At 41.1% G+C, this 25,301-nt stretch overlaps 1 protein-coding gene across 1 annotated transcript in view; it reads right to left on the bottom strand.

Annotated features, from left to right (window-relative positions):
* ATP8A2 (ATPase phospholipid transporting 8A2) overlaps positions 1-25,301 on the bottom strand; it is a 349,297-nt gene that overhangs the window by 78,396 nt on the left and 245,600 nt on the right. Inside the window, exon 33 of the mRNA XM_072850471.1 lies at positions 24,199-24,306. Within this exon, the coding sequence (XP_072706572.1) occupies positions 24,199-24,306 (108 nt within the window). The remainder of the gene's footprint in view (positions 1-24,198; positions 24,307-25,301) is intronic.

Genomic DNA, 25,301 nt, shown 5'->3' with positions numbered 1-25,301 from the left:
TTTTGAAGCAGAAACATTAGCACTTTTTAAGTACACGTGAAAGAATTTCCAGATTTTACAAAGAATGATAATACTAAGCATAAGACACTTTTTCCAGAAAAGATCTTCAAAATTAACATAGACCATCTTATAGTTAAATACAGCTCAAAAAAGACAGCTGCAGCTAGAGCAAAGCTTCTTGAAGAAACAGTGCCATTAAATCACTACATCTAACAATTGTCAATGAAACCCTTACATGAAAAAATCAAATGGCAAGATAGGATTCAAGATCAAGATAAATACCAGTAATCAACAAAAAGACACAGTGCTCTGTACAGAGTGGTGCAGAAGGTATTTTCCTCAAGCAAATTGATCCTGTTGCTACTGGAGTAAGATCCTACTTACTGCGATTGTAGAAGTGCTCCAGAGATCTGGTTGCAAGTATTATATGCTCCTCTGTACTGTACTGCTGTTAAAACTATTGAGAAAGAAGCGCTTCCTCAACTTGGGGCACTATTAACAAATTCAGTAACTAAATTCTGTTACACCACTCTTACTCTGCAATATAGAGGAATGAACACCTCTACTTGAGGAGCAACTGAACTAAGTGAAATATATGGAAGGGAACAGGTAGAATTACTCCATCAAACTGAAAATACAGTACCACTCTTAAAGATACCCTGTGACTTTCAAGAGCACCCCTATTTAGGCTGTATCTAAACTGTACAGGAAGAATAGGCTCAGCAATTCATGTAAGGTTTGTTAAATTTGATGACCTGCTTGTTCTCCTTCTGCACCACAGGCTACTGACCTGTCTTTAAGCTTCTCCTCTGGATCACGCTGGAACTCACAGATTTCATGCACCTCCTAGGAGTCTGGGCTGCAATACCTTCAGCCCGATCCAGAGTGCATGCAACAGTGAGAGCTCATGCTCTCGTAGTGACTGTCCCTCTTTGGAGGGCTGTAAGCTTGGCCTAACTTCTCACCAACATATTTATCTGTAAACAATATGAAGATTGACAGGGGCACCAGGACACAAAAGACCAAGAATCCCTCAAGGCACATACAATCAATGCAACTGTGCTTCTAAACCCATCAAAAGTATCAATAAAAGGATCTGGGATGTGCAAAAGTCAGATATTTAACTCCTTTGCAAACCCTGGTCTAAAAAGATGAAAACAGAAACAACAAGGTATGCTGAGGTCAGCAGCATATCCTAGCAGGGTATGAAAGATGATTCATTTGCAGGGATGCAGTATTGTTCTTCTGGCAGACTTCACCATACATCATACCGTCCTGGTATAACAAAGTGACCCTTTAACTACTCTATCATCATAGTTCCAAATTGTAAGAGCAGAATTTTGTGCTAAACAAATAAGAGAAGTGTCTTTTTAGCCTCTGCATTAAGAATAAGGATTAGGTTATCATGCCTTGTTCTGTCTGACTCTTCCTAAACTTTGGAATGTATTGGCTAAATTAAAAGAAGTTGGGCAGAAATCCCATCTCAGTAGTAGTTCAAGTTCACTCAAATTTCACTGAACTAAGAAGGTGGATAGAGAAGAGATGTTCCAAGTGCCCCTTGAAGTGCCCTGAGAAGGGAAAAGCTGCAGGGCAGATTCATGTGTTGGACAAATAACCCACAGGATAGCAATCCTGGTACAAACCAGGGGTTTGACCACAGTGGAAATTATATTGCAGCAGATGGCTGGCTCTCATTTGGTCTTTGCTAAAGCTCCTGTTCAACCAAAGTAATAGCTCCAGTAACCTTTGTACATGAACAGCCTACTACCTTTCTACCTTTGGCCTGTGCTGGGCATTTTCTCCTCCTGCTCTGACTTGGTGCCTTTACAAAACTAATGCTGCTGGGAGCTTCTGCTGGTCTTTGCAAAATGATATTTGGGCTTAGAAAAAGGCTTCTCGCATTCTCTCAGCTCTTATCTGCTCGCTCAGGATGAGGTATAATGTTCTCCATGGTAAATTCAAGAAAAAATGTTTACAAAATCTCATTTAAAAAACAGGAAGAGGAGTCCCATTCCACAAATAGCTTCAGGACATGACTATTTCAAAACGCCTGATACATATTGTGTACAAAGCATACACGTTGGCTACCAGAGTTTCCTCTGACTCCCAAAACACCCATTTGAAAAGAAAACCTTTGTCATGCAGATTATTTGTCTTAAAAACATTTAAGAATCGGCAACATGGTGAGAACATGCACTAGCCTTTTATTCCTGCAAATAAAAGGTCAGATCTCACCTTGGTTTGACTTCACAGGAGCTGATTATTGACACTCAAAGGTGCTTCTTTCTCAATTAAAATTGTCCCTGATTCAACATCATTTAAGTTACAGTCCAGACTTTCAACTGCCTTGTGCAAACTTACACTGAGCATCCGGTCATGAAAAAAGATCAAGGGGAAAACCTAACAAGTCAGAAGAGGTAAAAGATTGAAGAAAATGCAATATTATTTGGGGCGAAGACAGAACTATAACGACTGAGCAAAAGAGGAGCTTACCTGATGCCTGCATACACTGAAATTGCAACACACTTTAGGAGCACAGACAAAAGTAGAAATCCACATTCGTGGCTGTATTTTATTAAAATGTGTTTCAATTGGAAAGTTGGAAAGATCTAGGGTGATATTAAAGAAAGAAATCAGTAGTGTAATTAGACATTTCTGGACTATTCACAAAGCATGACAAGTCTGCTTTGATGCTTCCATTTCCAACAAATTTTTAGTGCAGCATTTGGCAAAGACAAGCTTCCACAGAACACACAGGAAGTCATCTTATATAGATGGGCATGCACAACCACTACAATTTCTTCAGCCAGGCAGGGGCCACCAAATGTTCAACTGTTTATTACAGCCATCTTGAAAGAAAGGAGTGGTAGATTCTGTCTATGACATATGTTCCACACAATATATTATTTTCCTTCTTACAAAATTATTCTTATTACAAAATTAAGCCCCAGAAAGGTTAGGGAGGTCTAGGATGGACTGACTATTCAGCTTCAGAAGCTATAAAACTAAATATAAAATACTTAGGGCTTTGGTGGTAGAGCAGCAAGAAATAAAAGGGTTGCAATACTGAAAGATCAGTTATAAAATCATGAGTCAGTTCAAAGACAAATAAAATTTAAGTAAAGTCTGTGTTCTCATTTCAGACTCTCTCCTGGGGAAGCACAAACAACAAAGACAAAATTCATCACATACAGCAACCTGCTGTACCCTGCTGCATAACTTCTTAGGAGAAGGCCTAACTAAAGCCAGGACTCCAAAGTGCCAGAAGGTTAACACCAAACATCCTATGCTTTGAAGAACTGTCAGCCTTCTGCAAGACAAAAGGAGGCTTAAGAAACTGGAAATAGAACCTAGCATGCTAATGGGCCTGCCACAGAAGGTGGGAGCAGATGGGTAAAGTTTCATCTATGTTGCTAAATCAAGATGCCAGTAAGCTTGAAGTACCTTCGTCCATTGTTTCAGTTGCTTAATCTCACATCTCAGGTATACTGGCACTGATTAACTCAGGGGGCACCAGCAGAGTATGCTGTACTAACACTACCAGGGAGTGAAACAAAGCACAATAGCACTTGATGGGGGATATTAGAGAGGTGAAAGTGGGCTTCTGTACTAGCACAGAGACACTAGCACTAAGTTTAAACCATCTTATGTGTTGGGTGAATGCAAAGCATCATGACACCAGTGTGGGTTAACTAAGCCTACAGTATAGGCTGTTTCTTCATTAGGCATTATGGCAAAGAACATTTTTCCTCTATTTATAGAAACAGGTTTTATTCCTAGCATGGCTTGAAGCCACCCTTAAAAGCTTAATTCTCTTATGTGTTAAATGCGTTACCTGCCCAAAGTAACACCAAATAATAGAAAAGGTTGAGGCAGATACATATATGCAATATCTATCACTAACAACTGTGAAGATATGGGATCCCTACCCGAAGAACAGAGCAATTTCCTTCATGCTACAGTAAATCAGGTGGAGATTTACTCCATTTCCAAAGCATATGAAAGCAGAAGGGGTATACTGCAAATTTTCTGCTGTTCCTACGGCCTCCTGAGCAAAGGCCAGGCTCACATTGTTGTAATAAATTGGCAAGAGTTGGCAACACTAGAAACAGTGGATGAGGAGCTTGAGGAGGAATTTGAAATGATGAAGGGTCTGATTAATGGGCCAAAAAGAAAATTTTAGCTGCTGAAGCTTGGAAGGATTGAAAGTATGATTTGGGAATTAGGGATATCAAAACAGAGGAGTTTGAAGTAATCAAGGAAGGAGACAATTAGCATAGAAAGAGCACAGCTTTTAGCAACAGACACAAGGGCATACAAAAATGCTTGTTAACTCTAAGATGCATTTCCAAGTCTGAGTTAAAACCCTATTTTTCCTCAGGGAATAATACCCTGAATCCCCTTTTAAAAATAATCCCTTCCGTTCTACTATTTTAAAAAGAATAGGTGTGGGAAGCTCTTTAGAGTGGACACGGGCAGCCAGGTGCTAGACTACGTCCTTGCTCTTGACTGATTGCGAGTTAGAATGAGAGAAATTTGGGCACACAGGATGCTGGCAGAGTTCAGTCCATGCATGTGGAGAGCCAGGATGGCTCCAGTCAGACCAGAAAGTTGCTTTTGTACCCATACTGGAAAGGGAAGGGGACTCTTTGTCAGGGCAAGAAATACTTCAGGAGGAAGCTGGCACCTCAGACAGAGGCAGGGATTATGGCTTTACAGGAGAGGAGGATGGTGCGAGTGCCAGATCCCCTTTCACGGCTCTGTTGAAGGCACCTCAACTTGCTAGCAGTTCCCAACGTAGACCCTTAGTGCCACACTGGAATTAAAGGATTCATCATCAAGAAAATAACCTGTTATTGACTCTTCTTGGAAAAGTGATATTGATCTAGTCAGTGTTACAGTCTGATCTATAATATACCCTGGGACAGTTTCAGTAAAACTATTAGGGCCTGCCTAAAAGTACAAACTTGTTGTTAAATTCTTTACTCTGCACTAGTGCTTCCCACATTACACTTTGCTGCACTAAGAGGTGGACCATGATCCCTGTGGAAGTTCAAGTGGGGCCTGCAAGCTTGAATAATGCTCTGGCCTCTGTCTTATACTTCTTAAACCAGCTACTGTAATTCAAGTGTGATGGGAAACGGCAGCCTGTTTCCTGATCTCTTCTGAGCAATGGAATGCAGGCACCGAAAGATGCAGAGAGTCACTGGGATGGACAGAGGGAAGATGAGGGGTGGAGAAGGGAAAAATCAAGTGGGGGAGAAGTGATTTAAAAAAAAAAAAAAGTGTAAACCCTTCAGGTGTTCACACTCACCTACTTCTGTCACTACCTACATCTCTCAGCTTAGCCCAGTATAACTGTGAGAAGACCAACAACTGTACGAACATCATATTCTGCATCTACCGCTACTGTGCTGAGTTCACATGCCATCTGTAAGAGGCATAAGTGCAGATGTCTGCTTGGTACAACCCATGCAAAGAGAGATCCAGTGACATGGTATTAAAGAGATTAGCTTCAAAAAAAAAAAAAGGCAAAGCACTTGCAGCAGAATTCTCTCCTCCAAAGTTATTTACTGTCTTCTGGACTGGAAGCTTATTCATTATAAACTCCAAAGTATTCACCCTCCTCTGTCATTTCTCTACTCTTGTTCATCCTGTGGTTTGTAGCAGTTTGGAAAACTTTATGGGCATTCCTAAGTGGTTACAGATGTGTAAGGATGCACACTACAGGCCACTTCATCAAGAGGATGACATAACCCTGCATGCCAGCTTCAAAAGTAGCTCATTTAATACTGAACTCAGAGACATGATTGTCCCAGACTCGCTGTGTGCCTGTTGAGAGTGATGGGATTATAACAGCAGCTGGCAGTGCTCTGTTCCAAGAAAGCTCACAGCATTATTCAGTCTTGAGTTCCCTCTTCCTCTGTGGAGCCATTTGATCCTTAATCTCTTCTATGGATTCTTAACCCTTTTGATGTACTTCTTCCCTCGACAAAGTTTTACACACACATCTTTACACCAAAATGTGGGTGAAGACTATTACTAAGATGTCACAGTTGCACACCTATTTTGCACACTACTTATAAGTACTTGTCAACCATGCATTTGCATAAAGAACTGTCTAGCATGTATTTTACAAAATTAAATACAGAGAAATAATAATTCAAAATCCATTGCACTGCTTTTCCTGAATCAGACTGTGTAACTGGAAAATGTTAGCATGATGCTGCAAGGTACCAGTGACCATGGACTACTAATACAACTAGTTCCCTGTATCACAGTAGTATCTGCCATGTGCTTTCCACACAGAACAAAACACCACTACTGCTTAAAAAGACTCAAAGTCAATAGTTGTTAGGAGACTTCTGCTCTGTCTATTACTCTGTCACTATTCTGCTGGGACACTCTGGTCAGGACCTACTTTATTTTCTCCCAGCAGTTTCTTGTATAATTAAAAAATAACTACAACTTGCTGTGTATGATCAGGTTTCTTTCCCATAGGAACTGAGATGGTAAGACACTAGCATGATAGCTTGGGACAAGAGGTGGCTTCTACAAGAAAGAAGATACCAGCATTGTCCAAACCCAGAGACAAAAAAAGCCATTGGCTTGAGAATTAGTCAAGAAGGTGCCAGTCTATGACTAGGAAATGGAGGAACTGGACTGAAGACAGTTCTGGTTGAAAAGAAGTGGAAACTGCACGAAGGGTTACCAACATTACAGTGACTAAAGAAACAGGAAAAAAGGATGTGGGAAAGTATTTTGTGAGGCAGATAGGAAAACCAGTGTGATTTGCTAGATGTCAGAGGAAACCAATAGCTTACTGAATAAAAGAAGGTGAATGGATGCAAAAGAGTTTGAGACACAGCAAACTGTCTTTTGCGGGGCAGGACTGCTGGAAGAAGCAGAAGAGGACAATCCTGAATGCTGCCGGTGGTAGAAAAGACGACAGAGTGGCTACATCAGATCTTGATTTCTCCTTCCCTTAAAGATCTTGCATAAAGTGGCAGGGAATACATGGAAATCAACACTGACAAATGGGTAGACAACAGATAGATGGGAAAATAACTGGGAATTGAGGCAGTAGTTCAAGGCTGGGAAATGGAACAGCCAAGGAAACAAATGACCTTGAACTAGCACTGCTGAAGTTCCTCTATAGGAAGTGTATTCTACAGCTGAAGAACAGTATTTCAATACTGTCATTAAAATGTTATGTTGCACGCATTTCTTAAATAGAAACATTATTCATCACAAGGGTTTATTTTTAACCACCTGATCATTGGTACATAGCCCCTTGTAATTCCCCCCCCCCCCCATTCTTGTCTATTTACTCAGTTCCGACTATCAGAAAATCCAATAAATCTTTATTGAGTTAGACTTACATATGAACATCTCCCTTCTCCAAGGAACACATTTTAATAATTTAGATGGCAGCTCTGTACTGCATCATTTCTTTGATTTCAGGGGATGATGCAGTGGGCTAGAAAGCTAATTTAGATGGGCTTAAAACTACCACATTTCCACGATTATCCTATGTTCTACTATTCAGTTTGGCATATCTGGTGTGTATGAATGGTTACTGTATCCCCCCCCCGCCCCCCCCCCCGAAAGATTTCAAGGAATATTATATCTTGCACGTAGCACAGTAAGTAGCACTATCAAACATGACCCAGGTACCCAAGTCATAAAAGAAATTACACAACACTGCAAGCTATAATTTGAAGGCAAATACACAATTATAGTAGTGGTCATATTGTAAAGCACACATACAACAGCAGAATTAAAATTACATTAAAACCCACCCAAGCTTTACAGGGACACTGCTCAAGCCCACAGCAAGATTCTTCGGGAAAGCTGACAGTCATTTAGCATCTTTTCGCAATAAGAATTCAACAATAGGAGATTTAGATTACTACAGAGGGGGAAATCCCCAGCTTTCCAGTGAGAGGCAGAGAAAGGTCACAACCTATTAGTCTATAAAATCACAGCAATAATTACTTTAACATACTAACGTTCCCATCCTCTCAGCCTTCCAGCCTCAGGCTCCAACAACAAAAGCATCCACCTTCCCTGCCAGATATGAAAACTATTCTTAATTGAATTAATTTGATTAAAACCACCCCTATCAAGTGTTTTAAACAGCATATCTGATAACACTATGTGGTAGAAAGCATATATTGGCCCATGCATCAGATAAGAATCTCTTCCTTCTTCATTGCTATAAACTTCAGCTTCTTGCTTTATGATCTTAAGACATATTTCAAACCCATCACTGGCTCAAGGTTAAAAAAAAAATCACTTAATCTGAGATGCTGGCCAGTATAGATTGGAAGGAGGAAGTTCCACATTCGGAAAAAAAACTGCGCAGAGGAAACCTCTCTGGATGTCTCATTTAATAAATAAAAATCCTCAAAACAGACAGACCATAGGAGGCTGATTGGGCTTTGGAATGCTAAATCCTAACAGCAGAGTGCAGGTGTGGCAAAGGGCTCTGCAAGTCACTGTGATTGACCACAGCACAGCAATGCAGCCACATTTTAGACTATCCAATTGATTTTTCAGCTTAAGACAGCACTAGCTGCTTTTTATGCTTCATAGCTGAGTTCTGGCACAGATGTTTAAAACTTTCCAAACTGTTTAACAGATTACACAAACGGCCAGCAGTAGCTAAGCAGGGAGAAAGGGCTCTAACTCAGTAATGTATGCGACTGTGATAAATTCCCTTTCAGTGAGGCCGTGACTCCTGTCCTAGTTAAGTCCCTTCGGAAGAAAAAGGAAAATGGAAGGAATCAAATATAAAGCAAAGAACTTGCTGAAATTACTCTTCAGGGCCTTCCCTGCAGTGTTGGCACTCAAAGCTGTACCTGGGCTCCAGTAAGTCTTTAGCCACAGCAACGCTAATTAATTGAGGGCACTTTGGAAAATGCCCTTCAATCCCCTGCTGTGACTGCTGGACTGCTCACCAAATTTCTCCCTCAAATCCCTTCTGCTCTTTTGAAGCCCTACTGGAATATGCACTGCACAGTCTGGGGCAAGGGAGCAGCTTTCACTGGATGGTTCCTTACGGTGGTTAACTGAAGAGGTGCAGGGGGCCCAGGGAACGAGCGGGAAGCAGGACTGCGGCCGCTGGCCCTGCACAGCTCAGGGGCCCTGCAAGGAGCCCACTGAAGAGAAAAGGAGTCAAACTTGATGCTCCAAAAGCTGCTCCTCAGCTGTCTCTGAGCAGCCAGAGAGGAAACGGTGTAAATCCAAGACATATGAGAAATAAACAGAAAATCTTATCTACAAAAAGATGCATGCATATTAATAGAAATGATGTTTTGAAGCACTGCATGCCGCTGAGCATACACAAAAAGCAGGCGGTGTGGGCAGCAGCCATTGTGAATTTGAATGAATGCGGCTGCACCTGAGTGCACCGATGCAGGGATATATGTCAGGGTGCTGGCTGTATGTATCTGGGCAGCAACGGGTGGAGAAGCTGGATGGGAAGCAACCATGCCAGTAAGGGTGTGCTGTGTGCAGATTTTAAACACTGGATGCCTCTCTGTATATCACCAGGGAAGCCCACAAGAAACAGAATACAAATCACCACTGATTTTATTCCAGCCAAAGCTAGCAGCAAGCAGAGACTTCCAGGGGACTTGCACAGGTGTGTTCAGGCTCGCTGTACTGAGACTGAGGAAAGAGCGTTCCTTATGCTGCTCTTGACAGGAGCAAATGATTAAAATTCAAGTTTCCCAAGAACAGCAAAGCCAGCCAGAGGCTACTGACCCAGAGGCAGCTACTGAAAAGACAGCAGGTGTGAGCAGATCTTGCTGCTCTTCTATTGCTAAATCTCACATTAGATGATGTTTGAAGCTATTAGTGTCGAGGGTGAGCTGGGCTGAAAGGAGCAAAAATAATACTGTATGTAAACAATAGCTTAAGAAAAGGGTTAGCATAAAATAACGTACTAGAAGTCTCAGCAGTTTGCCCTGAGCTTTGACCACCACTGCTCAGGCAGATACTTTCCATACTAAAAGAAACAGATTTATGACAAGCTTGTAATTAAACTGTCTGAAGGACCAGTAAACTTCTGCACACTGTTGTTTTTATGCCACTTTCAACAAAATTAATGCAAGTGTTATATGTGACTGGGTCTACCCTTGTTTGACTGCTGGGCTGCCTTTTCCCAGTTCCCTGTTTTTATGACCTACATTTCCAAACGTCCATCAGTGCTTCAAATTCAATGGTACAAAAATCTCTGGTCTTTTCATGCGTTCTTCTCTCACAGAGCAATACAAAAAGCTTACGACATGTTGGTCAACGTATTTAATGCAGCTCTGCTTCTGCTACTGAGACACAGCTATTTAACAAAATAGCAACCAGTTCAGAATTTGAACAATTAATCTGCTTGTTCGTGAAACTCCCTGAGTGCCTCCTGGTTTACCACCAGCCATACAGAGGTGCCTGTACTACATCCAACAGAAAAGACAGTGGTAAAGTCAGAGTACACACATATTTCAAAGTTCTATTTAAGAAACTTACTTTAAAATTTGGCAGTGCTATTGACAAACTCTGTTACATTTTAAAAATTACAATTAAAACACATACACATCTTTGTATGCACTAATTTATCTAATGTGCAAAGCAAAGAAGCTACTCCAAAACCCAATGAACATCCAAATACTAAACATTATTATTACTGCCAACATCAAGTTCTTCCATTTGCAGCTTTTGCTCTGTGGTTTTGACCTTACTAGATCTCATTTTCACACAGGCTCCCTTGCCAGCATACTTGTAAGAAATTTTCAGATATGCAAATATTTGAAGACAATGGAATTGAGATAAAAAGCAAAATCTGTAGGATAGGGGACCAGGGCTGAAGTTGGTTTTCATTTGAGGAAAAAAATCTTGCTTTTTCATATATCAGTAAAGTAACTATCAGATTTCAAGTGTTAGGTAAAATATAATCAGTTAATAGTTACCTCAAATACTGTTATTAAAATGTTTGTCTGGCTGCCTTTAAAATTCAAACTGCTTTAGCTCCAGGTGACATTCTTAAAACTCTAGATTAAAGCCAGCAAAACCAAGGACTCTTCTTTGGTCAGGGATTGTTCACTTTTTTTTTTACTTTTTTTAATATAACATTAATATATCAAGCTCAGATTCAAATCAGTTTCAGACAAATAGCAACTGCTACTACTAAAAAAACCACAACTGAAAAATCCACTGATCTGAGAATCCATCCGTCACTTGTTAACTGTTGCAGAACTGCCCCTCTCCCACACTCAGCTCTGCAGCACCCACTGAGGTATCTGTCCCCGGAATATTTTGGGTGGGGGGGTGGGGTGGGGTGTGGTGTGCAAATTCGAGGGCCATGGCTGTTATAGGCACTTGGGGGGATCCAATATCAGGAAAAGGACCAAAGACTAAACTCAGGACACAAGCCAGTTTACTCCATGTGGCCAGTATATCTGACTTTCTGTACGCAGCACAAACAGTTACACTACCTACAGACATTTGCTTGTGAAAACCCAGACTCAGGTTACTCTGAAGACACTGAATGGTACAGCTACAATTCTCATGCTCCATTTTGAGGCTGGACATTTGGAACGTGAATAATGCCATTAACCCAGGAGAATTAGGTAAGCCCCATGGTTTTTCAGTGACTTAGTTTTTGTCTGCACTAATTTTATCTCCAAATCTGCATGTCTGAAACTCCACACTCTTCAAGTCTGCTTAAAGTGATTACGTCTTTTCAGTAAATCTTGGATTGTTCTTTCTCCCGGCTGCAGAGCTGTCTGCCTGCAATTTCTCAAAAGAGCGCCAGGATTTCATGTCCATTGGCCCCTGCATTCCTGCCAAAGCCCTGCAGAAATGAGAGCTGCTGCAGCTGCCAGGGTTTATTTACACACATTCCTGCCTCAAATTGAATTAATGAGCATAATTTAACTCAGGCAATGTCCTCCACAGCTCTTGTTTCTCTTTGCCTCTCTTGACATTTTTTTCTCTCACACAACCCCTCCTCGTCTGTCTTCAAGCAGTATCTAAAGTGATTCTGGTGTAAAAAGTTAATTGCAGACACATTGTATCTAAACCTGTACATATCTGCTTACAGCCTACTTTATGGAAAGCCCAGGATCCCCTTAATGAGCATCCAGAAGGTTAACCTGAACTTATTTGCTCTGTTCCATCCAAGTTTGCCAGTTTAGCAACAAGCTTCCAGTTTAATCACTTACAAAAGACCCAACTTTGGAAAGAGCTCCAATGCAACAGATGAGAGCAGCTGATGCTACAACATATCTACAGTTGTTAACGTTCACATGCTATATTTAGTAAATCTTTCCTACGTAGGTCTCCAGTCCATTTCTGCTTCCAGAAGTCTGAAATTCTGCATCCATAGCATAAGGGGTCTCAACGTCAACAAGCCCCACAGGCACTGTACGGACCACGTCACATACAGGAAGCTCCTGTTATGCCACTAACCAGACTGATGCAGTGTTTCCCACATGTTGTGTCAGAGATAGAGCACAGAAATATTTCTCCAGATATTCACACCCATGTGATTAACAAAGCCCACTCTCCCCTCTATTATCACCCTGTATGGTGTGTGTATCTCACACACTATGTATATTACAGGAGGCTTGAAAGCCTTCGAACAAAAGCCATATACTTCTACTAGAAGAGTGTGGGAGAAAAGGAACTAAACCTTTAATGATAAATACATTTGCTACATCAGCACTTCACAAGCATCATGGACAAGAACATTTCAGCAACACTTTAAACGCCTAGATCTACAGGAAGAAAACAGATTGCTTGGCACACAGCAGTTTGGCTTCCCAGGAAGAGTATTCTCTTAAGAAGTTCCCACAAGACTGTATCTATCCAGTTAGGCTGATTCATGGAGACAATTTTCCTTCCTCTAAATAAGACTAGCAAGATCCTTAAGAATATTTCAACAAGAAATTGATGTATTCCACGACTTGCGATTGAAACCACAACAAATTTTGTGGACCTGAGTTTGAAACCCCCACAAATAGAAACTATTCAAGTAGTTCCAGTAAAATCAGGAGGATTGACGGTGTAAGACACAGCTACTCACCACGATCACAGAACAGGCAGGCACTCTGGGATGGGAGGAGTTCAAAGGATCATCCCAAGATGAGCTGAAAAACTTACTCCTGCTGGAGAACATAAGACTGATTTTTGAGGCACATGTCAATTCTCTTCCACATATACCACATCAGCAGCCAATACATACAAAACTGCATGACACGCCATTGCAGAAAGCAGCTTGAAGTGTGAAGGCAGCAAACAACCGGAGGAGGGTGTGTGTGCATCTTCGAATGTCCAAAATTGAAATTTTGAACTCTCAAGCAGAAGCCTGCTCTAGCTGCAACTGGTACAGGCTAGTTGTAGATTTTGATAACATTGAGACTAAACAGAAGAGGCACATCTTATTAGTCAGAGGATTCAGGATATGAGACATTACCCCCAATTACAAGGCTGATTATGTGTTGTGCTTCTGCATACAGACTATTTAGATGAGGAAAACCAGGGGCTTGGGGTTCCACGCCAAAAACAAGGCTCCATGAAAAGGAGTGATTGTCTTGGAAAAACGGAGGAGAGGGTCTGGACAGAAGGTGAAGATACTGGCTGCAGGAAAAATCCTGGAAGTTGCAGAAGATCCCAGAGAACAGGGGCATGCACAGAGATGAATGGTGGGGAATGGCCAGGGACCTTGACCAGTAACACTTGTGGGTGGTCAACGCTGACAGCAATGGCACAGCAGGAACCAACCCAACTCTCCCCCTAGCTTTCCCAGGCCAGCAGTGACCTCCCTGCAGGGAAGGGAAGTTAAGAACTAGGGAACATAATGCTGTGGTAGGAGAAAGCGAATGAGAATAATCAAGTAGGGTGAGTGCTAATCTTTCTGGTGCTGAAATAAACCCTAGTGTCCAGATCCACTACAGGTTGTCACTTACTTTGTCTTGCCTGTGACAGACAGCACTTGGCTGAATTTGAGTCCTTGCAGAGCACTTTCATTAGAAGCTGATGCAGACTATACGTGGCTTTAAAACAATTCTGCTTGCTTGCACAGGAAAAGCATGATAAACACTTATTTTTTCTGACTTCTAACATCAGAAGACCAGAACACACTTAACTCTTCACAGTCCCAGTTCTAAACCCAGCCAGTAATTTCACTTAAAAGCTCCCTCTCAGTCCCTTCTCTGGCTATGACCAACTTTTCAATGTAATTCCACACCTCTCAGTTCTATTTTCTCCCTTACACACAAGTGAAATCAAATACATTTGTCACTTAATGTTTATTGGGTCCTTGGAAAACGTTCTGGATTTTGTGGCTGCCTTTCATACATCTTTTGGTCTATGTGAAGATGCCAGCGATCCAGAAGTTCAACTGCTCTTCACATATATTCTAAATGAACAGTACTGGTGAGACTCATCAGCTCAGTGAGCTTTTGCCTAACCCCAAATGACAACAGCACTTTTTATAAGCACCTAAGGAAAAGTGTTTGATAGAGCCTTATTGTTTTGTTGTTCCGCTCCCCACCAGATACCTATTTTGTTACTCCATATACTCACTTCTCCCTCCTCCATTTTTTAAAGTCTCTTTTTATACTGGCATCCAATTTTATAAATCAACAATGCAAGTCAACTGTATAACACCATCAAAGAAATTCACCATCACCTTCTCTGACTTCTGTATCATTAGAGTGAAGAAACTTCACTTGAATTTGGAAAGGGCTTCCCTGAATGCAGCTTCTGTTGAAGCAAAGCTTGAAGTGGTTACTTTTCATGCTTCTCTGAAATAGAAATAGCCTAAAAATATCCCTTTCTGGTACATCTCTCTCACAAATTCTCTCAGAACCCCAGAAATAACAAGACTATTTCTTCCACATGTGAAAATGAAGTGCCAAACATTGGCTGTTCTAGTGCATGTACCTACACTGTTGGATAAAACACTGCAAGCAACAGCTTACATAGATACAGGAACCATAGGACTAATAAAAGAAATACCAAAATAAGACCCTTTAAATGTTTACTAAAACAGATGCTTACTCTAAAATATTGCACAAAAGAAGTCCTTGCAAAGGTGATAGTAATTTTTTGTAGAGTTTAAAATTACACTCTGCTAACCACATTATCTTCTCTTCTAGTCACTCACACATTTTGCACACCCATGCAATGGCAAGCAATGAGTTGTGTATGGCATGGAAACTTTAAAAGCCAATGTTTCTTCATCCTACCCTTTATATTCCTTGCCCTCTCTCCAGCTAAGAACCCATTCCCTCAGCATCTCCTTTGCTCAGTACTGGGTGCAGCTCACAGACTATTACAGGTGGAACTGATGGCTGGTAGGTGATTCATCCTCTTCCTTCCCAGAAACCTTCTGAAAATGAGAAATGGTCCAACCACAAGATTTCAATTTAAGTGAGCCCATCACTTTAGAGAATGAGATGAAGGAAATAAGTTTGCATATAATATTGTTCTGGTTCATTTCTTTGAAATGAATTGGCATCTCCCAGTTGCTGAACAGGGTAAGAAGTGTTTAGAAGTACCTTCAGAGAAATGAGAAATGCTGTTAGACACCATGAATTTGGGCTGATTTATTGAAAACAAAAGTGCCATTTTGGGTCAATTCTAACATTTATTCTACAGTTCAGCCACTGTACTGAATCCTTCCTTCTCCTCCCCTAGCATCCTCCAAAAAGCACTCCATGCTATAGAGAAAGGATGTTTATACTTGTCTTTTTTTTTTGTGTGTGACAACACGACTGTCCAAGCTTTCTGTGCATTGGCCTGCTGACTCTACAGTAACCAAATTGCCTGCAGTCCTATACCAGAAAAGGGAGATGTGTCCAGAGCTGCAAGATGGAGCCCTGCAAGATGCTTGGCAAGAGACTGCAGCTCTTAGTGGTGGAAGAAACTTGCTTCCCAACACCAAGCTACTGAGAGGTGCCGTTGTTGGGTTTTATGCTACAGAGACCAATGGTGGCACATCTAATCACAAGTGGCTCCTTCATACTTTAGGCATTATGTTATGGACAACATCTCTATTATCCTCTGTCCTCATTTCCTATCAATCCTATTGAATCACGTACTACTCTAAAGAAAACACAGCTCTCTGGAAGTGTTCAGTGTGTATCTGCTTAGCACCACTGTTATAACACTGTTACTCTTTCCACAGTCTCCTTCCTACACCTCCTGACAAGGTTACTGGTATAGAAATACCAGCTCAAGTGATACACACACCCAAATGACAAATTACACTCTACAAGCCAAACAGGTGCAGCCTGACTTCCCACACAGACACCCAAAGGCACTCCCAAAACTTAAGAGTGCTCAGATTAGAATTGCTTTTTGTCGGCCACATCCACCAACAGAAAAGCAGCACAAGATACTGTCCTTGCCGCCAGCTGTCGAGTTAACAGGAAAGCCGAAGGGGAGAGACTGCACCGGCTGAGCCACGGCAGTGGGCACGGTACTTGGGAGGGCTGCGCTCCTTCCAGCCCCACCACTCCTGAAGCCTGTGTACCCACGTTTGCCTTAGAACAATATGAGAGAGATCATTTCCACTCCTCAGGGCTTTTTGGATCAAATTTTGACATAATACAATTGGGAAAAAATGATCTCATGAAACGTATACTGTAGGGAGGAAAGGGAATAAAGGTATGTTTCAAATTGATCTGGAAATATTTTCCCATATGAAATAGTTATGCTTGTCTCTTACAGAAATGCAATCCAACCAGTGCAGGAAAGAAACAGTGGCATGGAGCACAAATTCAGCTAAACAAACAAAAAAATCCCCCCCCAAACAAAACCCCTTTATAATACGTAAATTCAAATAAAAACATAACATGACCTTCCTGTCCCCAGGGAATGAAGGGAAAAACAACATCCCAACCAAACCCCAAATATCTGCTATCTGGGCTTTCCTGCATCCATCAGAAAACAAAGCAACTTAAGTGTGACCAAAGCAAGCTATAAAACCCCTAATTCCAACTCACAGACAGTCACCTCCTGCCCTCTGGAACAGATCCCACCTGCTGCTCCTCTTATTTTCTAAAGGAGCCACAGCTTCATTGCTACGAGCTTAAATGCTCTTTTAAAAACCATCTTACCTACACAATCACCCTACCACCTTCCTTTCTTTGTGTCCTAGAGATTATAGGAACAACAGCATATTGATCTCTACTTTCATGTCCTCTCTCCTGCCCATCTTCATCATGCCAAACCATTTAGGCAATAAACTCCATGTAGGAACAGGATATTGCTTGATGCCTTCACACTGCCTGGAAACGTGGCTGGTTCCCATGCATGACAACCCCAGACAGGAGTGCTGAACAGTGAACACGTGCAGGGGCAGAGCCAAATCTCTTGGCTATGAAGCCTCTCGCATTGCCCTCCATCCCACCCTACCCATCCCCCATGTAGCACACTTAGCCTACAAAGCTGATCTGCAAAAGATGCCACAGCAGCTGAGCGCTTCGCAAGAGGCATAAAAACTGTTTGGCTACTCTCCAGTTATGCTACCCAACAGAAAAAACAATTTTTCTTTTACCAAGATGCACACAAACCCTTGTCATACATGCAGACCCACACTGCAGAGCTGTTTGATTTTCCTCCTTAAGTTTCTAACGCAGAACGCAGCCTACATCAGAAACTCTCTGATCCAGTATGGCAAGTCATACGTTCTTAGTTTGTCCTTGCTTGTCAACGGGGCTCAAAACACAGACTTCTTTTGTAGACATGAGTATTAGTACACACTGCCTCTGGTACAATACAGTAGCTGCTTTTCTATATTTAAAAGCCAGCTGTTTCTAATTAAGAAAATACTGAATAGGATATCTTCCAAACATCTTTCCACAAGCATGCAACAAGGCTTTGCTACTTTTAAATATATGAGAAAGTGATTAGGGGAAATTTTAAAAGACATTGAGCAACCCTGGACTCCAAATTGAAAAAAGATGCAATTTTTGAAGCACAGTCCATTACCATGGAATGATAATTCTATCCTAAGCGAAGGAGCTTGTTCCTGGACACCACTATACCCCACTCCAAAACCAATAAATCTGGATAATCTGCCAATTACGCAGAAGTGTAAATGTTCTGTGTGCACACTGTATTTCTATTTAAGCTACTGAGCAGCATTTAAACTTGTCAAGGCTACCTGATCTCCAAACAGACACTGGCCAGACAGCGTGGTTAGTGTCCAGGTTACACTGCAACACTGAAGGAAAACCAGCTCACACCCTATGCACCACCTGTACAACCTGCAGGTAACCATTCATCTCCACTCACTTTCCTACTGCTCCCCAATCTAACACGCTAGCCTGCTAGCCACAGCTCTTCTGCAGGGCAGGAATAAAGACCGAAGAGAAGGTGGGCACATGAAGACTTCAGAGAAGTCTGAAGGGCAGCTAACTGTCTCACTCTGCACTGACAGTTCCCAAACCAGAATGAGTTTTTATGCTTGTGGCTTAACCCTGTTTTCACATGGCTCTATATAAGAAATGCCAGCACAGTGCTGGGCACAGCTGCATATACAGTCCTGCTTTAAAGCCTTCAGGAAATACTTCCAAAGGAGAAATAAGTCTGGGACATCTTTTAGAAACATTTAGGATAGGTTCACTGCAGAGTTGCCAAATAGGTAAACTGGCACGTTTTGGGGGGTTAGCCTCCAGAAAATAAGCATGTTTAATCTATTAGTTTCACATTCAGGAGTTATTAAAATATTTATTTTCATTTACCTCAATTTTTTCATCTTTCTGGTGTATGACATAGAACAACACAACGCCAGGGACCTAGAAGTGAGAGATTCATTTCTGAAAGCCATGTGTGGCTTATAAAAACAACCAACCCGCTCCTTCAACAGATGCTTAAAAATATATGCATGCTTCATTAGTCTAATTTGTCTGCTCAGAGCCTAGTCCAAAACTGCAGAAAAAGTTCCAAAACCACATCAAGTGCCATGGAGACCGCTGTGCATAATAATAAAAACAAACACGATCAGCAGGCATTAAGGACCTCAATCTGCAGGCAAAGTCTGATTTCTGCCTAACAGCTGGATGAAGCATTTCCACCGACCAAAACATTGACACCACAATGTAATGTGCAACCAACTGCAGACAAACAAACCACAATCAGAACAGCCAATTTTCTAACTAGCACCAAACTGTAGAAATATGAGGAGCCAGAAAGAACAACAACTGAGACCTCTGGAAAAAAGATTCAAATGTAGAGAGAAAGGCAAAAATATTCTGGAAAACACAAAAACGTACATTAAGCTGTCAGTATTTCAGTGTGGATTTGCAAGAGCAGTAATGTGAAACCTGCTTATCGTGTTACAATAATTATTATCTTGCCTCCAGGATTTTTTGGTTTTGTTTTGTGTTGTTTCCAATTCTTCCAAACCATGCAGGTTTCTCACACATTGCAGCAATAACTGAATCAGTAAGATTGAAGAGAGCTTCAGACTGAAAGCCAGCTACTAAACTGGCCATGCAACCAGAGTCCATCAGACCCTCTAGATCACCTCCCACTCTCAAAAGCCAATGACCTAGTGCAATAGCTAAGGCAAGGTGAACCTGTCTTGCTAATGGCCTACACAGAGAAGAATAGGAAGCTTTGCTAAAAGATGGATAGATATTTTCTTGACAAATCATTAATATAAATAAGTCCTGCTACTGTCACATTACATGGGATCAACCAGACATATCGATTACTGGGATCTTTTAAAAAGCACCCTTAATCCAGGTAAAGCTGATGCACAGCTTCCTTAAAGTCTTTATTTAAGCAGACAAACAACCTAGCAAGAATTTGACAGTTTAGTTGGAAAAAAAAAAAATTCTGTCAAGGATGTGGGCAGCACTAGGAAACAAAAAGCAAGCCTGCCATTAGAGCTGTGAAAATATGAGAGTGGCTCTTACATGTAGCTGTTTCCACTATGCAGAAGCAGAGCCGGTGGTACAACAATTATCTGGGTTGTGATTTTGATGAATTTTCTCTCAGCTGCAGTCATACAAAAGTAACTGGGAAGTGCAGCAGCTCCAACTTCAACGCCTCCAGCCATGAGGAAGCTGGAGGCCTCAGATGAGAAAGGGCTTCCTAATGCTGTCCCGAGATCAAAATAATGGGTTCCAAACTCAAAACAATTCTTAAACCCCAGTTCTGAGATATGACCACATACAGCACAATGCAAAAGTGTAAAAAACTAGAAATTAAACATGCACTTTGGATTAACCACAATTTATGACCTCTCAAAACCCCACTCTTTTATCTGCTCTCCTCCAAGCTGAAAAAATGAGACTGATGGTAATCTTCCTAAAGACATTTCCTTAATGGTAACAATAACTAATGAGGCAGAGAAAAAACACAACACTTACATTAAGGGAAATAGATTGGGGGGGGGCGGTGTGTGTGGGGGGGTGTGGTGTGGAAATCACAGCTCCATAGTAGTCCTTTCTTCAACCACAACCAATAACAGACACTTCAGAGGGGTGATGGGAACACCCCTTCCCTGCCACCCCCGCTCTCCCTTAAAACACTAAAAATACAATATTTTAGCTTGGAGTGGGGAAGGAAGATATCTGTTGTTCTTCATCCTGGATAATGCCTGGATCAAGACACAAAGTATGATCACTTTCGTACACATATATAACATCCTCCTGTACACATACATGCTTTCAGGTACAGGTATCTAGGCACGTGCATGGGTGGGAATACCTGCACACAGACTTTGATCCCATACAGTGTAATTTTATTCCCATAAACCTGAAGTATGCTACAATTCCTATGAAGAAATCCATACAAGAATATGAGCAGCATTTCACTGACACCACCTGTATGACCTATGCAAGAAATAAACACAAATGTTATTGCTCACTGTTCCCTTTGGGGCACCAAATCCCCATTCCCCAGGCAAACAGAATACCCAAGATTGCATGAGGGCAGGACTATGGCTAATGTGCTGGTCAACAAAATACCACTGGGTTATGAACCACAAGCCCCAAAAGTTCAGGAAAAGGATAATAAAATGCACTCACATCCTTAGAGCAGCACATTTCTGTACCACCTCTTAATTAATGAATAACAAAGTGGGTAGCACTTTTTAAAAACATGGGCATCTACTTGCTTCCAACAATTTGTGGTGGTAAGTCATAACTACTGGAAGATGGGAAAGGATTTACATATTGTACAAAATGCTGTCATCTGGAAGCGCTAATTCAAAAACAGTCAGCTCCCATACAAGTATCCTGGCTCCAAAGGCAAGACAAAAAATTATGCACTGACTTTTCTCAGTGTCACTGTCCTCTGGAAATACAAAAAGAACTTCTCTTAAAAAAATACAAATATTCGGGAAAGCCAAGAGAGCTGTCAGAGGGCTTCCTTGGTCTTACATTATTGCTTCTGATAATACTAAAGGAAAATATTATTTGTGTGTCTAAAAAGGTTCCCCCAAAACAGCCAGAGAGTTTACTTCCAAAATACCAGATGTCATATTATTGGAAAAGTTCTATTAAGGACTATTGAGATTTTTATCACAGCTTTGTCTTATTATGTTACATGTATCCTATTTGAATACTGTAGTGGAAACAGAAGAAATATGTTGACTCTTTGACAGCAGAGCATAACTAAGTTGCTTCCCTTGCCCTCAAGGAGGAAAAAAAAAAGGTATTATTTTCCCTGAGAGAATGCTCAAGATATAATGGGCAAGAGAAAGAAATACTTAGTGAAAATGTTTTAATAAATCCCGGCAGAAGCAAAGCATCTTTTCACATACTTAAAAGTCTGCAAGGCTCCATACTGACATTTGATGAATGGAATAAAGTGTTTTGCACCTCCTATGCCTTCTACTGATGGCACAAAGTGCTGGCTGGCACAGATGCTAGATGAGTGTTAAAAACAGCTCCCTTGAAGTGCTACTGGATTTGCATAGTATGAGGACCCAAAATATTCTGGAGTTCAGTTTATTTGAAGATAAACACACTAGCAAGATTTAAAACCAAAACAAAGTAAGCTTTTCACCATCTCATTTTGCTTTTAAGATACCTTGATTACTTGTAAATGCAGAAAAGAAGATAGGAGGAGTAAAGGAACAGCTTAAGTCTGGGAAACAGCAAGGCAATTCATTTTACTGACTAGAGCCTAGCACGATCCCAGCTCATTTCACCATGAGCTGGTTTTATAACAGCAACTGATTACTCAAGAGACTTTGTATAAGTTAATGCAAGTGGTAAGCAAGTTCCCTTTACCTTGGGAACTTTCCTTGATTTTACAAAAAGATAAAGGAAACAAAAAATCCACTCTCTTCCACTGCTGCTCCTTCTCTCAAAAATACAAGAAAACTGTGATAGAAAGGTATTGTTCCCCCCCCCATGAACACACTGAAAGCCATACAACAGATTATTTCTGACTGCTTCTACTCAAAAAGTGTCTTTCTAGAATGATGAGCAATCCCTAACTTCTTTGACTGATGATTACTGACCCAGGGACACAGCTCCACAAGTACTGGACTAGATTCACAAAGTAAGTATGTTTTCCATTAAAAAAAGTATTTTAGATTATTAGTACCACTTCAAGTCATAATGTCAGAAAACCAGAGCATAAAACCAAAGTTTAAATAGAAACACTTTCTAAAAACATATTCAAGCAAAACCAAAACCTTATTAACATGAAGCTTTTGTTCTGAGACCTGTGGTTTATGTCAGAGCAAATGTTGATAACCAACACAATATGAATTTTGTTGCAGTTGCAATTAAAAAAATGGGAGCTACTTGTGAAAAAAAATGCAACAACAAGCTAAAGCTGATAGCCTGACCCTTTTTGTATGAAGGAACAGCTCACCTTATTGCTTGTGTTTTAGAAAGCTGACATGTTAATGGCAGCACTACAAGTCTGCTGTGGAGGACCAGTAGTTCGTGGCTCTGCATGATACTCAAGTCAAATTCCTGCTTGATATATGAAAATGTGAATTAGAGCTACTGATGTTGTATGTGCTGTGAAACGCACAAAGATCACCATGAAATAGTATTGGAGGACTGAGGCTTTGTCTGTCAGTCACTTACTTGCTGATCCCACCCTGTCAGCTGTCACTCTGCTGTAAAAAGCTGTCCATGAAAATCCACCATAGCCTCCACTATCCCCAGTGTTTTAGCACAAGATAGTAAAATATGTATTAGGCCAGAACAGTAACAAAATCATGCCCAACTGCTCTTGTTAAGTACAAACATGAGAGTAACCTCGAAAATCTCTAATTGGCTTGCCAACACTTGGCTTTTTTTATTATTATTTTCTAGTACACAAGGGTGACATGAGTTAAATATGCTTAGATTCTTTGTTAAAATTATTAGTTTGCTTTTCTTCTTGTATCATAAACAGCATCTTTGCATTAAAGAAAGCTCTAAACATTACAAAATACCCTTTTCTGGTCATTTTGACAGCAGTTCCACTCCTACAGAGTAACTTTTTACCATACATTTATTAAGCCCTTCATTGTTCATGGTAACCCCTTATTTTAAATATGCACAAGGCTCTTGAATGATTTTGACAGGCTCGTGACTCAATCTTCTCACCACGGGTTGAAATAATGACACCGAAAGGAAAACTTTGCCACCTGGAACTCAACTGACACTGAAGGAACAAATCCAAAATTCCTTTAGTCTTATAAAGGGACCAGTAACTCATCAGCTTCCCTTCTGCTTCTGCCCATCTCAGCCTATTCCCAAGTAAATTCTGGTTTCTTTTAAACAAATGCAGCAAAAAAGGAACAATACAAAAGCAAAATATATGGAAGAGAACGAAACCATGATAACAAATCAAAACCCCAAACCAAATAAACTAAATTTCTACCTGGCATTTCGTCAAACACACAAAGTCTTACTAGGAAAATACTAATGGAAGAGCCAGTCTCAGTGCTATCCAAGTGAACTGAGAATTGTCATACAGTATCCACAGTGCATATCATCACGTATGATGTCACTTTTGGGGAGAAAAAGAGCTCTTCTAAAGATGAGATTAAGCTAAATGAATGCAGGGATTTAAAAAGGGTTACAATGAAGTGCAAGCACTCTTACTAGAGCACAATTCTTCCCAAGAGTTGTGCGAGTGTTCAGGAAACAGCAAGCAGCAGCGCTGAAGACAGCGGGGTGCTGTGCCGAGCAGCTTACCGTGCAGCCAAGCGTTCGTACTGACCTGTCCCAGCATGTCTGGTGCAATGGGAAACGTGGGCCAGATGGCCGAGTAGACACCGAAGAACACCAGCCAGAGCAGCATGCTTCCCCAGACGGCCAGGTGACTGAACTGTCAAGGAGCAGGTAAAGAAGGAGAGTCAACGCAGGGCACTTCCTCCGTCCCCCTAACCTATAGATATTTCTCTGTTCAGGTCCCTCTTGGTCTCAACTCAGGCCTGTCTACCGCACTTGGTTTCAAGCCAGTAGCGCAGGTTGTTCAAACAGCATAAACCAGTTCTCTCTAATCTTTGCCTCATGACAGGGCAGACAGATAGTCTTCTCAGCCAATCTGTCTCACTTGGAGCTCCAAAAACTCATCAGATTTTCCTTGGAATGCCAATTTCTGTCATCTAGCTCCTGCTTCCTCTTGTGCACAGGCCAGGTTCAAGAGATACATCAAGGTAGATATTTTCAAAGGCTCAGGTGAAAGTTCACATGGACAAATCCCTTACAGCAGAGTGTATGCATACAAGCCATGTGCACCACTCACATACCTGTCACGAGGAAGATTCAGTGCTGTGTAATACACTACCACAATCAACATCTACTGATCAGCTTTGCTTTTTTTTTTCCCCCAAAGGTGTCCTAGGTTATTTACAGATATGCAGCGCAGTTTACAGCTTTACAGGTTCTTTAGTCTGTAGACTCACTAAGAGTAAATACAAGTAGTATTAAAGCGACCAAGAACATGTCCAGCACAGACTTCATTTCAGTTGCATTAGAGAAAGTCATTCTTCCTACACACACAAACTATTTTGCTGTTCAGGATGATTTAAGCTGTTTTACTTTTACACCGCAGTGGATGGAGTCAGTAATTTCAGTTGTAACAAGCAACTGAGCTCATTATTGGCTCCAACTTTTTTGGATGCCAACAACTCCTGTGGCTGATGACTTTGGCTCCAATTCAGAGAAGTACCTGCATAAATCTTAATTACTAATTACATATGGGTTTAGGAACATGGGAATTAATTCACACACTGGTTGCTGTGGTGGACACAGGGTGTTTGTTGAGTTCTCAGCTTTATACTTTCTATTTGATGATTGTATTTGTTGACTTTTTGAACA

The sequence above is a fragment of the Ciconia boyciana genome, chromosome 1 (genome assembly GCF_034638445.1).
Source record: "Ciconia boyciana chromosome 1, ASM3463844v1, whole genome shotgun sequence".
Taxonomy (NCBI): Eukaryota; Metazoa; Chordata; class Aves; order Ciconiiformes; family Ciconiidae; genus Ciconia; species Ciconia boyciana.
Note: the sequence above shows the minus strand (reverse complement) of the source record. Positions and strands in the feature narration are given on the sequence as shown.